At 43.1% G+C, this 14391-nt stretch overlaps 1 protein-coding gene across 1 annotated transcript; it reads right to left on the bottom strand.

Annotated features, from left to right (window-relative positions):
• Positions 1–217: 217 nt before the first annotated feature.
• LOC149320266 (uncharacterized) lies at positions 218–9773 on the bottom strand. The gene is made up of 4 exons (XM_089513225.1): positions 9665–9773; positions 6269–6443; positions 3020–3140; positions 218–1449 (listed from the first exon to the last, which is right to left on the bottom strand). The coding sequence occupies exons 2-4, from the start codon at positions 6398–6400 to the stop codon at positions 467–469; spliced, it is 1236 nt and encodes a 411-aa protein (XP_089369351.1). The 5' UTR covers positions 6401–6443; positions 9665–9773; the 3' UTR covers positions 218–466.
• Positions 9774–14391: the final 4618 nt, after the last annotated feature.

Genomic DNA, 14391 nt, shown 5'->3' with positions numbered 1-14391 from the left:
CTTCTACCAAACCTAGCCCCCACGTAAAAATCCCCACCATCTATCCCCCATTTTTAACCAACCCCACTTTGTCATCCTTCTCACATGCACAATCTCTCCCTGCCCCAGACATCTGAAGAAGCTAGATCCCTTTCTGTTACTACAGGTCCCCAACTTTCTTCAACCAACCTCTAACAAATTCTGAATGCTATCATTGCTTTTCTAGCTAGCTGCAACAAATCCCAGCCCCCCCCCCCCCATCTAACTAACCTAAACCACAGTCCATAATCGCCAGCCAAATTTATAAAGCAAAACAATTATCTATACTAGTAGCAATTAAAACCTAAACTTAACAAAACATAACTTTAAAACATAAACAGACATATGGGCAGACAAAATGTACAAATAAAATCATGAAGGCCTTTTCTTATTACTGCCGGATTGAAACAGTATTTTTGTATTCTTTCTTTAAAAAAATAATGTTTCTTCACTGCTTGGATGTGTGTGGCTCCTCTCCTCTGTGGCCTCTCTGGTGATTGAATAGGCCTGACCTCCAAGAAAAGCATTTGCCACACTGCTGGCATTTGTATGGCTTCTCTCCTGTGTGGATTCTCTGGTGTGTCATTAGGCTTGACTGCTGAGAAAAACATTTCCCACAATGCTGGCATTTGTATGGCTTCTCTCCTGAGTGGATTCTCTGGTGTGTCAGTAGGGTTGAGGGCTGAGAAAAGCATTTCCCACAATGCTGGCAGTTGTATGGCTTCTCTCCTGTGTGGACTCTCTGATGTCTCACTAGGTGTGACTTCAAAGAAAAACAGTTCCCACAATGCTGGCATTTGTATGGCTTTTCTCCTGTGTGGATTCTCTGGTGTGTCATTAGGCTTGACTTGAAAGAAAAACCTTTCCCACAATGCTGGCATTTGTATGGCTTTTCTCCTGTGTGGACTCTCTGATGTGTCATTAGGCTTGACTGCTGAGAAAAACATTTCCCACAATGCTGGCATTTGTATGGCTTCTTTCCTGTGTGGTTTCTCTGGTGTGTCAGTAGGTTTGAGTGCTGAGAAAAGCATTTCCCACAATGCTGGCATTTGTATGGCTTCTCTCCTGTGTGGACTCTCTGATGTGTCACTCGGTGTGACTTCATAGAAAAACATTTCCCACAATGCTGGCATTTGTATGGCTTCTCTCCTGTGTGGACTCTCTGATGTGTCACTCGGTGTGACTTCATAGAAAAACATTTCCCACAATGCTGGCATTTGTATGGCTTCTCTCCTGTGTGGACTCTCTGATGTGTCACTCGGTGTGACTTCATAGAAAAACATTTCCCACAATGCTGGCATTTGTATGGCTTCTCTCCTGTGTGGTTTCTCTGGTGTGTCAGTAGGTTTGAGTGCTGAGAAAAGCATTTCCCACAATCTTGGCAGTTGTATGGCTTCTCTGATGTGTGGACTCTCTCATGACTGACAAGTTCTGTAAAGAAGGATAATGATAGATAATTCTGAATATCAGAGTTAAGAGAGGAAAGTGTTAGCTCAAGATTTAGCCCTATGTTTACTCCTCCCTATTTGATATTAAATTAAGTTGGAGTCAAATTCCAATAACTCATTGGCAAAGTCAGAGTAAGGGGGCTGGGACCTGGACTCCAATTTTGGTGAGTGTCAAGCACCAGGGAGCAGCCTTAAAACATCTATAAGACAGGCATGGACTACTATGGGGTTTGTAGGAGATCTCAGGGGCAACCCCAGATTGTATTGCCAGGGGGGGGGGAAGGGATGAAATAATATTTTGACCCTCAACATCCTATAGCATCCCTTTGGGGAAGTGGAGGCCATTTGGCCACTGTTGGACCCTCTCTGAGCCATTGCAGGCCCAAGGGAGGTATTTCCCACAAGAAGGCTCTCCTGAGCCTTAAAAGGATGGAAGAGGAGCCAAAAAAGGTAGGAAACTTGCTCAGGGATGTGCTGAGTACCATTTGGGTGTGAAAAGCATTAATTTCCATGGCTTCTTTCCCCAAAATACTAGAACTGGCAGTTTAGGATGGAGTATTTGGAATCCTTAGAAACTGGAGAGCAATAGTGCCTCACTGAAGTACAGATTCAAATATTCTACAGAATGTTGCTATCACAATTAAACTAGGCTTGAACGGGATCTAGGACTCCTAGTAGACCGCAAGTTGAACATGGGCCAACAGTGTGATGCGGCAGCTAAAAAGGCCAATGTGATTCTAGGCTGCATCAATACAAGAATAGTTTCTAGATCAAGGGAAGTAATAGTGCCAATCTATTCTGCTTTGGTCAGGCCTCACTTGGAATAATCCTGGGTCCAGTTCTGGGCCCCACAATTCAAAAAGGGTGTTGACAAATTGGAGCATGTCCAAAGGAGGGCAACCAAAGTGGTGAAGGGTATGGAAGCCATCAAGCTCTATGAGGAGCAGCTTAGAGAGCTGGTTATGTTTAGCCTGGAGAAAAGAAGATAAAGAGTGGATATGATATCCATGTTTAAATATTTGAAAGGGTGTCATTTTGCGCAAGGCTTGCTTTCTGCTGCTACAGAGAAAAGGAGACACCACAATGGATGCAAGCCACAGGGAAAGAGGTTCCACCTAAACTTTAGGAGGAACTTTGTGACAGTAAGAGCTCTTTGACAGTGGAATATACTCCCTTAGTGTTTGGTGGAGTCCTCTTCTTTGGAGGTCTTTAAAGAGAGGCTGCATGGCCATCTCTTGGGGGTGATTTGAATGTGTATTCCTGCATGGCAGAAGGGGGTTGAACATCTTGGACTGCCTGAAGGATGAGACTTCTCTCTCCTTTAACTGTATTTTGTATTGTATTACGATTTTACTGTACACCGCTATGATCATCGCGGAATAGCGGTCTATAAATAAAACATATTATTATTATTATTATTGTTATTATTAGATGGCCCTTGTGGTTATTCCAACTCAATGATTCTACAATTATAGTGGAACCATAGCGACATGATAATAGAGTATGAAAGGGCCCTCAGTCTTTATAGAAAGCAATGGATTCGGGTTCCTTACCTACAGAAGCCACATTCTCGTAATTGTCCATCATTACATCATTGTACATAAGTCTCTGCTTCTTCGTCAACAATTTCCATTCGTCCTCGGTGAAATATACCGCCACATCCGCAAAGGTCACCTGAAATAGAAAATAGCCCTCATCCAGAGAGTGACTAAGCAAAAGGGGAGGAAAGCACATGGTGCATCCAAATATTATTTGATCGCTTCAGAATTCAGTCCAGGAAATAAACTTTAAATTCTGTTAGCAAGCAAAAAGCTACTGTCTTTTCCTCCCTTTTTTATTGTGGTAATATATCTCTCTTTTTACAAAGCTTGCATTTTTACAACAAGATAAATAAAAACATATATCAACAAGCTACAAATCTGTTATATTTTAGGCTTATACCTGATAACTCTCCACAAGAAACTGTAAAAAGGTTTTGTTTCTTTTACCTCTCCTTGAGGTATTGAGCAGCCGTTAAATAAAGTCTGACAGCTTCTCAATCCTTTTCCCATTTAACCATATCCTTCTTGTTTATTAATGCTGTTAATCTGTCTAGATCTTTCAATTCCCGGATTTCGTTTTGCCAAGTCTCTATTTGTGGGGTTATTATAGGTAATTTCCAGTTCTTTGTTATTCTCCTTCTGGCAGCCGATATTAAGTATAATAATATTTCCCAATATTTCCTTTCTTCCTCTGGGTCTAGTAATAAGGTCTTGTTTAACAGATATAGTTCTGGTCCAAACTCAAAATCAATTTTTAATATTAACTTTATTTCCAAATGAATCTTCACCCAAAATGACTTTATATATGTGCTTTGCCACCACATATGCAAATATGTACCCATTTCTTTTTGGCATCTCCAACACCGGTTATCCTTTAATTTATATTTTTTTCTACTGAGAATGGTGTTTGATACCATTTATTTACAACTTTCAAATAATTTTCTTTTATTTTTTGTGCTACAGTAATTTTTTTTGTTTTTAATCTAGCTTTCCCCCATTTTTCCACGTCTAAATTGTATCCCAACTCTTTTGCCCATTTTGTCATAGAATCTTTAATTTCCACTTCTTCAAGGGATCTTTTCAGTAAGATGTTATATATTTTACATAATATATCTTTTTCATCTTCTTTCATTAATATTCATTATATTTTTTCTCAAAACCAAATAAACTCTTATCCTGTGTAAATCTGGCTTGGTAGACCTATTGTGACAAGCTCTATCATGCACATGATGAATTGAGAACAAGGCCATGAAGGTTCATGTTGAAAATCTCTTCCATTTAGTTGGTTTCAAGGTGCTACAAGATTCCTTTGCATACTGTTGGGCATGCTTTGATTGTGAATTCCTGCATGGCAGGGGTTGGACTTGATGGCCCTTGTGGTCTCTTCCAACTCTACAATTCTATGATTCCTTCTTTAAGTTGAATATAATTCAACCAATTCATATGGCCTATTTTAGTTATGGTTTCTTCCTTTAACCTTAATATAACATTTCCTTCATTATTATAAGTTAATATGTCTCTGATCTTTTCCCCATTGGCCTAAAAAAGCCTCCTATGGGGAAACCCAAAGTGGAAGTCCAATGTAAAACATTTTTCACAGTTAGCCAGTTATTAATGAAAGGTTTCCTCAATAGATGTTCTTTAAAGACTTTGTCCCGTTTCTGCCCATCATACCCATCATACATATGCAAAAAAGCTACTGCCTTTGAGATCCAGTTTGTCTTGAATCTTTTAAATATAATATAAAATATAACAAAAAATATAATTTAGACCATGGCTGGGATACTGAGGATGGATTTGGATACTGGCATTTCCAACACAACACATAGTACATTTAGCTACAAAAGAATTATGGTGCATTTAGCCATTTCTTGCCAAATTTCAGAGGAAATGTCATTTGCCTAAGAGGGACGCCGCCACAGACAAAAGAGAACAGCACATATTTGGAGGAAAGGCCACAACTTTATTAGCATAACAAAAGGTATATCCCCAATCCATAAGGTAGGGTTGGCTCCAATGCATGAGGTCTGGATCTGTCATTCATCGGCCCAGTGCTGAGTGGATGAACCCCAGTGCTTGGTCATGGCCAAGCTTCGGGATGGCAAGGGATTTCTTTTACGCTCCTGTACCAACGGTCGCCCAAGCGATTGATCACATATCCGCAGATGTGCATCGACACATAACTATCCCTTGCCACCGGGGACGCTGTGTTGATGATGCCCCCACAATGGCAACACCGCCTCTCTTGCAGCACCTCCGTGTCTGGATGGACTCCCGATCCAGTGCTACACAGCCCTGGAAACCATGCCCACCAGATCCAAGACCTATGCAACCGCCCCACAAAGTTGTGACAATAGCCCATCCCACATAGGGAAGGTAGGTGGGTGAGCTCCTTGGCAATGGCGCCCGCCTTGCCGCCTCGTGGGCCTTTTGTAGGCCCACGAACCAATGGGAGGCCTGGAAAGGGCTGCAACGCCCGCCTCCCGACCCTTCCCCAAATCAACGGGCGGCGCCATCTGATGACGCCACCCAATCGGCGGGCCCTTCCTCCTGCGATGTCTGCTGGGACCTGTAGTCCCAACAGCGCGGGTGGAAGTCCCGCCTATGGTCCCCCCCGGAGCCAATCACGGCTCGAGCGGCCCCCGCGCCAAGGCTGCTGGGAGCCGCTCGCCGGGAAGGACCCTTTCCCACTGCGGGGACGTCCCTCAGCGGCAACCGGGCCGGCCCGCCGAGGTGGGCGGCCTCATTTTTAAAAAACAGTTCTGGGGAGCACTCTGGACTTGAGGGCCACTGGGCCCACCCCCAATTTAGATCCAGAGATGGTCTCCCATATCCCCAACATTTCACAGACAGGAAAAGCAAGGCACATGTGCACAAGCAACACCCGAAGGCGGTGAAGATGGCCAAAGTTGTTTATGAGGAAGATCACACAAGCTAGGAAGGGCACAGCAATTTGCTTTTGCCTCAGCCTCCTAGCAAGGGAAGACCCTGGCAACTTATCTCCTCTCCCCCCTTTTGAGCTGATGGGGTGCAAACACCTTGGAAGTCATTTTGCAGCAACCCAAGAGAGCTGAGGAGAAGGGGGAAAGTGGGAGGAGGAGAGAGAAACCGGGACATTTTTTAAAGCCCCTGAAAAAGTGGGGTGACAGAGGATTAACCAGCACTTTCTTTGCCAAATTGGAACAATATGTTCTCCACTCACTTTCATGAACTCGCCCAACAATGACACAAATGAAACTAATAGTCAGGATGGCAACTCACCAAAGAGTTGTTGTACTTCAACAGCCTCTTTCTCTTGGAGCCCAACTTCCTCTGCTTGGCCTCTGTGTTGGCCATTAGTTGGGCAGGGGAGGGGTGATCTTGGTGGCACTGCACTTGGGTCTCTTCCAGCATAATATGCCCCAAAGCTGTGTACAAGGAAGCCGAGATGAAGTTCCTGAGAAAAGAGACTAGGGTTAGGCTTGGTTTGTCAAGAAATCCTGCATCACTCAAAGACACAGAGAACAGCATGCTGCTAGTGAGATACGCAGGTGACATATGCCTCCTTTGGGCCAATGCAGAGGTGGGTATCTCTTTCCTCCCTCTTCACCAAACAAAGCCCCATGGACCTAGCATAGCTTCACTGCAACTCTCCTACACAACAGATACTCCATGTTAAAACACTTTTGACGTTGCTATGTTGCGCAGCACGTGAGGCAACACGTTAACATATGACGCCAGATACTCCACCTTGACTGTAGTCAGTAGCTTCTGAGCTGAAGAAACACCTGTCGCTTTCTCAATGAGCAAAGAGACACTGTAATCTTCTCTCAGATGAGGCTTTTATTCATATAAGAGTTTCCACTGTGAACAACACTATATACATCGACACCCTCCACCATCCACACCAGTAACAACCCACTCTGAGGCACACACTGTCTCACTCTTCCTCAGTGACAGTTGAGAATGACAGTTGACAGTTGCATCAACATTCCAATGATGCACTGTTTAAATGCTGACACATCTAACTGCCACTAGAGCTGTCAATGACTTCCATAACAGCTCCACCTAGTGGCCACATGCATGTTCACCATGGTCCTGACACTCCATGCCTTGTGAGAGTGGAGGGGGGTCAGGGATGGGGAATTGGAGAGGACCCTGGCTATGTCCCTGTAGCTAGATGTGAAATGAGCGCATCATCTGCTGAAACCTCCTGGCCTCCCCAGTGGCCCTCAGAGGAGAATGCCTTCCTTTGGCTTCTGGCTGGAGAAACACAGCTGGATGCTTCTCCAATGCCTCGCACCCAACACTCTCATCAGGCATGGAATGGTCATGGAACATGGCTTCCACAATTCCCATTTCTCATTTTGTATTCCTTCTAATTTCACATCTATTTTAAACCTCTCCCTCATTTGACGATAAAAATACCAGTGACAATCTAGGCCAGATTCTTAGGTTCTTCTTGTGTTTTGATCTCTAGTTTTCCTTGTGATTCTTTCAGTAATCCTTGTATCTCAACCATTTAGTTTTCTGGATACCTTTCCTCCCGAAAAGAGCCTCATGCGGCAAACACCATAAAGGTATTTTGGGACATATTCTACACTTGTTTTCCCCCAGATCTTCAATAGAGCTTTTCTTAGGAAATGATTTGTGCTTTCTTTATGAACTTTCTCTTTTCCGTAAATTAGGTAACCATTCCACCCAAATCTTAAATGTTCACCCTCCAGACATAACAACTGTTCATTCTGTAACATAAACCATTCTCTAATCCAAACTAAACAGCAAGCAGCATAATAAAGTCCTCTTCTAATTTTGTCATCACAAAGTATTTTCGTTTCTATCCTGGCTCTTTTTTAATTCCAAATAAATGTTGAGATTTCCTTTTGCCATAGATTCAATGGTTTTTCATTCTGGATGATGGGTATCGCTTGAAACAGAAACAGTATTTCAGGAAGGAAACTCATTTGGATCAGTGATATTCTTCCTAATAGCGATAAGTGTAATTTCCCCCATTTTCCTAGGTCTTTTCTGATTTCCTTCCATGTGTCTCATAGTTATTGTGAAATAGATCTGAGTTTTTATTTGTTAAATTTATTCCTTGATATTTAACTTTCTTTCCCACTTTAAATCCACTAATTTCTTCCAGGATTTGTTCTTCCTTTTCCCCATATTTTTTGTTAGTCATGTTGTTTTGTCTCTCTTTACTTTTAGTCCTGAATCATATTCCAATTCCACTATTACATCCATCAATTGCCTTGTGCTCTTTTCTGGGTTCTCCAGGGAATACAAATGTTGTCTGAGAAGACTCTCATTTTAAACTCAGTTGTTTTTAATTTTTATTCCATTGATCTTATTTTCTAATCTTATCCTATTATTCAGTGCTTCAAGGATCAGAATGAACAAAACGGGTGATAGTGGGAAAGCTTGCTGTGTACCTTTAGAAATCTTAAATTCTTCTGATTTTTAGAGTTAACAATTAGTTTGGCTCTTTGATCTTTATACATTGCCTTTATCCATCTAATATAAGAAGCTCCTATTTTTTTCAAGTGTCATGAATAACATATCCCATCCTATGTTATCGAAGGCCTTTTCTAAATCAATAAAGATAAGTGCAAGTTTCTTTTCTTTCTGCCTTTCAAAATATTCAATTATATTTAAGATGTTTTGGATGTTATCACTGAATTTTCTGTGAGAGAGAAATCCCGATTGGTCCTTATGAATCCAGTCTTTAAGAACCTTTTTGAGTCTATCGGCTAAAATCATAGAAAATAGTTTATAATCCATATTTAATAAGGAAATTAGCCCATAGCTCTTTACTTCAGTTGCATCTCTATCATCTTTTAATAGCAAATTTATATTAGCTTGTTTCTACATTTTAGGATAATGGTTGTCTTTGATTGCATTTATCATTAATTTCAGTGGTATTAACAGTTGATCCTCAAATACTTTATAATAACTGGCAGTGAAGCCATCATTCCTGGTCTTTTCCCCCTTTTAAATTTTTCTTATTACTTCGATGATTTCTGCTATTATGATCAGTCCATTTAATATATTTCTTTGTTGGTCTGAAAGTGGCTTTAAGTTAGCTTTTTCCAAAAACTCCTCTATTTTGGCCCTAGAGGTTTGAGATCCTTTATACAATTTAGCATAGAATTCTTGGAAGGTCCTTCTGAATTTATTTTGGCCAGTAGCTAATGCTGAATCTTTATTTGTTTAATGATGTTTCTTTCTTTTAACTTCCTTATTTTATTGGCAAGCCATCTTCCTGGCTTGTTTGCTTGCTCAAAATTCCTTTGTTTTAGATATCTAAATTTCTTCTGGATTTCCATTGCTTCTTCTGTATAGGTTTATGAGGGAAGACTGCATCCTGGATTATGCTCATTTTTGGGATATGTAAATTCATTTTTAAAAACCCAGTGGAACAAATACCTCACGAAGCTCTAGCAAACAACACGGACACACACAGTCCCCACACAAAGGACTGACTGGCGCACTGTGTGTCTGGGTTCTGGAAATCTCACTTCCACCTTCTGGGAAGACAGTGCTGCCAGAGACTGAATTTGGGGCTTGATGCCTGCAAAGCATGGGCTCACTCTCTCAGCTGCAGCCCTTCCACACAATCCTGGACTGAAACATTTAAACAAAGGTCCTCTTTCATCTCCAGGAATAAAGACCTACCTTCAGTACAAAGACCCTGATTCCTGCAGCCCCAGAAAGGCCTCTTCTGCAGTCCTTTATGGCCGGAGCTTCCCTGGATCAGAGGCCGTCTCCTCAGCCATAGAGAAGGATTGCTCTGAGTGCGAAGGAGGAGGAGGTCCACAGGGCTGAGGGAGGGAAGGCAATGGGGAAAGGTCAGTGCCAATGGCCATGGAAGGCAGAAGGTGACAATGCCTAGGAAACTCCTCTGAGTCCCAGCCATTCTAGGAATGAGTGGCAGGAGTGAGTCCAGGGGGCTGAGGGGGTCTCCCTTCCCAAAGGGGGAGGCAAGGACTGGTGGGACCCTCCCCAGCTAGGGCCCAAAGGGAGGGTCTCTTTCCCCACTTCTCTCTCCCAGCCCCCAAAGCCCAGCCTCCCACTGGCCCTGTGTCCCTGCCTCCCTTCCTCAGACCCCTCCCTCCCTCCCTCCCTTCCTTCCTTCCTTCCTTCCTTCCTTCTTTCCTTCCTTCACCCCAAAATAGGGGGCCAGAGGCACAAAGGGACACACTGCCTTCCTTTTGGCCCAAGAAGTCTGGCCTCCTTCTGACTCTGGAGCCTCAGGAGAGAAAGAGAGGCCTCTGTTCAACTGAGGCCTCAGAGAACGTTCTGGAACATTATGCCTCACTCACAAGCAGCACAAAATGGCTTCCAGAACACAAAATGCCTGCCTCTTCCTCAGTGCTTGTCAGTTGTCAGTTTGAGGCCTTCAGGGGAGAGAGAGAGAGACTGCGGGGAAGAGAGGAAGGAGCTCCTGGAGGGAGGGAGTCTTTGGAGATATAGGGCCTTCCTGAGATATTCGGTGTTCGCTTCCTAACAAAGGGGTTTCTGGCCTCATAAAGGAAATGGGGCAAACTGGATCTGAAAGGCAGTAGTAGCCTTTTCTCTTGGCAATGGGAGTTAAGGTGTATTTCCTGGACTGGATCTCCCAGCATCCACATGGCCAAATGTAGTTGGGAAATGTAGTTTTGTGAGACATTGAGCCTTCTCTTTCAGAGAGCTCTGGTGCCCCAATAAACTCCAGTTCCCAGGATTCCCTAGCACTGGGCCAGGGCAGTTAAAGCGCTCCCAAACTGGGCTATTGCTGCCGTGTGTTTTGGACCTTACTTGGCCACAAACTGTCCATAGCCTGCAATGCATCTCCTAATTCTGTTGGCAGTCCCTCCCTCCCAACACTTTCGCATTTCCCCCCAAAACCAGCGCAAAGCTGGCAGATGGAAAGAGGTTTTAAAGCAGCATTTAAATCTGTACTATTTCCTTTTAAAAGACTAAATGTCCCAAATGCTATCATCAGTTTTGCAGCTGTTATTACAGAAAGACGTAGAGTGCAAACTCCTCAAGTACCTTTATTTTCTGGAGTGAGATGGGCTTTTCCAACTGACTCTCTGCGATGATCTCCGGTGGACCAAGAAGCCAAACTGCGGCCCTGTAATAATAATAATAACAACAACAGTAATAATAATTTTATACCTTTCTATTCAGCCAAAAGGCTTTCAGAGTGTCTTACAAATTGATAATTAGACAGTTAGACATTATGGCTCTTAGCCCAGCAGACCCTTAACTTCCTTAAATCACGCTGCCATCATCCAGTGAATTATAAAAGGGTTTCCCTTAACCTACACTGGGACCAGTTAAGGAACCTTATTTTCCTTCTTTACTGATCTTCCAAGCATCAACCGAGCCAAGACATGTGTAAAAGGAGCATCGAGTAGTAGATACTCCAAGGAGATATTTACTATAAATAACAACATATAACTGAAATATAAGTCATACAAGATATTAAGAGTCTTACAGGTACAATATTTGTAAGTATATAATATTCAATTCATACAAGCTATTAAAGAAACAAATAAACCCAAGTGTCCAATTCTGAGACTAACTTCCAAGATCCGCTCTTTAACTCTCTCTCTCTCGATCTCCAACCGACACAATTCCCCCAACTGTCTCTTGGTCTCTCAGGCCTTATATCTCCTTCTCACGGAAGCTTCCAGAAGAACCTTTATCTTGCTCTCTGATTGGTCAAGAGACCCTTCCGTAGCAGTGATGTCATTCTGTGTTTGCATAGACCTCCCTTTTCTTCCTGAAGAAGACCTCCATTGACTGGAGCCCAGTCATTACACTTTCCCAAGGCAAGGCTTGCTCCTATTTCCCAATGTTGTTCTTGGGGTCTGCCTCCCAGTTGTTTCCAGGTCTTATGGTGACCTTATGGGAGTCTCTGAAGGGGTTTTCTTGGCAGGTTCCTTCAGAGTGGGTTTCCCATGGCCATCCTCTGAGGCTGAGAGAGTGTGACTTGCCCAAGGCTTCAGTTCTTTTGGAAACCTTTTTGCTTTATCTTCTAGAAGGCAGCTGAAGTGTTGCTTCTTGCTCTGAAGAAGGAGAGGAACCTTCTGGCATCCAAAAGGCTAACACTCTCTGGATTTATGTCTAATAATAATGTATATATAGGATTGCAATACCTCTTCATTTATTAAAAGGTTTATAGTGCACCCCATATCATAGAACCTCACAGCTATGTCTCTTAATAGCAGTTAACCAAATTAAACAGTATATAAAACAAAAACATGAAACAAGCTGGAGAAGGAAACTGTTACATGGATTTGTAATTGGTTAACTGACCGAACCCAAAGGATATTCAACAGTGGCTCCTTTTCATCCTGGAGAGAAGTGACCAGTGGGGTGTCCAGTGGGGCTCTGTCCTGGGCCCAGTGCTATTCAACATTTTCATCAATGACTTGGATGACAGAATTGGGGGCATACTTATCAAATTTGCAGATGACACCAAATTAAGAGGAGTAGCTAATAACCCAGAAGACAGGATCAAAATTCAAAATGACCTGAATAGACTAGAAAGCTGGGCCAAAGCTAACATAATGAAATTCAATATGGAGAAATGTAACGTACTACATAAGGGCAGAAAAATGAAATGCACATATACAGGATGGGGGGCACTTGGCTGAATGAAAATACGCATGAAATGGATCTAGGAGTTCAAGTAGACCACAAGCTGAACACGAGACAACAGTGGAATGTGTCAGCTAAAAAGGCCAATGCAATTTTTGGCTGCATCAATAGAAGTCTAGTGTCTAGATGAAGGGAATTAATAGTGCCACTCTATTCTACTCTGGTCAGGCGCCACCTGGAATATTGTGTCCAGTTCTGGGCCCCACAATTCAAAAAGGATGTTGAGAAACTGGAGCCATGTGTCCAAAGGAGGGCGACTAAAATAGTGAAGGGTCTGGAAACCATATCCTATGAGGAACGACTTAGGGAACTGTGGATGTTTAGCCTGGAGAAGTGAGGTTAAGAGGTGATATGACAGCCCTGTTTAAATATTTGAAGGGATGCCATATTGTGCAGGGAGCAAGCTTGTTTTCTGCTGCTCCAGAGAACAAGAACTGGAGGAATGGATGCAAGCTCCAGGAAAAGAGATTCCACCTCAAAATTAGGAGGGACATAGGGACACACTCCTTCCTCAGAGTGTATTGGAGTCTCCTTCCTTGGAGGTTTTTAAATAGGGGCTGGATGGCCATCTCTCACTATGCTTTGATTGAGAGTTCCTCCATGGCAGGGGGGACTGGATGGCCCCAGTGGTCTCTTCCAACTCTATGAATCTCTAATTCTCTGATTCTGAGATTAAAATGGGACACTCTCAATGCTTAAGGTAAGGAGCAGCAACCTGAAAAAGTTACAATAGCGCCATCTGAATACTTCAGGCAAGGTGCATCAGACTGAAATCAAAATGGGCCAACTCAAAGCATGAGGGTAGGAGCATCAGCCTTAGGTCACAATGGGCCATTCTCAATCCTTCAGAGAAGGTGCTTCACGCTGAAGTCACAATGGGCCAGTCTCAATCTTCAGGAAAGGAGCATCAGCCTGACGTCACAATAGTCCCATCTTAATGCTTCAGGTTTGGAGCATCAGACTGAACTCACAATGGGCCAATCTCAATCTCTCAGGCAACCAGCATCAGCCTGAGGTAAAGGGCCGGTCTCATTCCTTCAGGTATGGAGCACCAATCTGAAGTGACAATAGTCCCATCTAAATCCTTCAGGAAAGGAGGATAAGCCTGAGATCACAATAGGCCAGTCTCAGTTATTCAGGTAAGATGTATGAGCATGAAGTCACAATGGGCGAGTCTCGGTCCTTTAGGTAAGGAGCATCAGACTGAGGTCACAATGGTCAGTCTCAAAATGGCCGCTGGACCACAAAATGGCTGCAAGAACACAATATGGCCACCTCAACCTTAGCGCTTCACAGTTGGCAGTTTGAGGCCTTCAGGAAACCCATAATGGAGGATGTAAGGTCCCTAAAGTCAGAAGTGACGCCAAACAGGATTTCCCAACCTTAACAATACCTAAAGGTTTTCCTGATGCTCTAATTTAGAGACTCCCTGAGATAGTCAGTATTCGCAAGCAAAGGAGGGCCAAGAGAGCCCTGGAGAGCCTTGCCTTGGGTGGCTCTGGATCTCTGGTGCCCAAGAAACTACAAATCCCAGGATTCCACAGGATGGAGCCAGGAGAGTTAACAAAGTTTCGAACTGGAATATTTCTGCAGTGCAGATACAGCCTGAGCTGGATGTAAAAGGGTTGAAACACCTAAGTCTGGTTTTTCCCCTCTTAATAATGGTTTTACTTTTAAAAAAGTAAGCACTTTGTTTTTCTGTCTAATCCTTATTTTTGTTGTTGTTTGTTTGTTTCTATATTTGTTTCTTT

Source organism: Sceloporus occidentalis, unplaced genomic scaffold (assembly GCF_023333645.1).
Source record: "Sceloporus occidentalis isolate IW3139 unplaced genomic scaffold, rSceOcc1.0.p SCAF_2, whole genome shotgun sequence".
NCBI lineage: Eukaryota > Metazoa > Chordata > Lepidosauria > Squamata > Phrynosomatidae > Sceloporus > Sceloporus occidentalis.
Note: the sequence above shows the minus strand (reverse complement) of the source record. Positions and strands in the feature narration are given on the sequence as shown.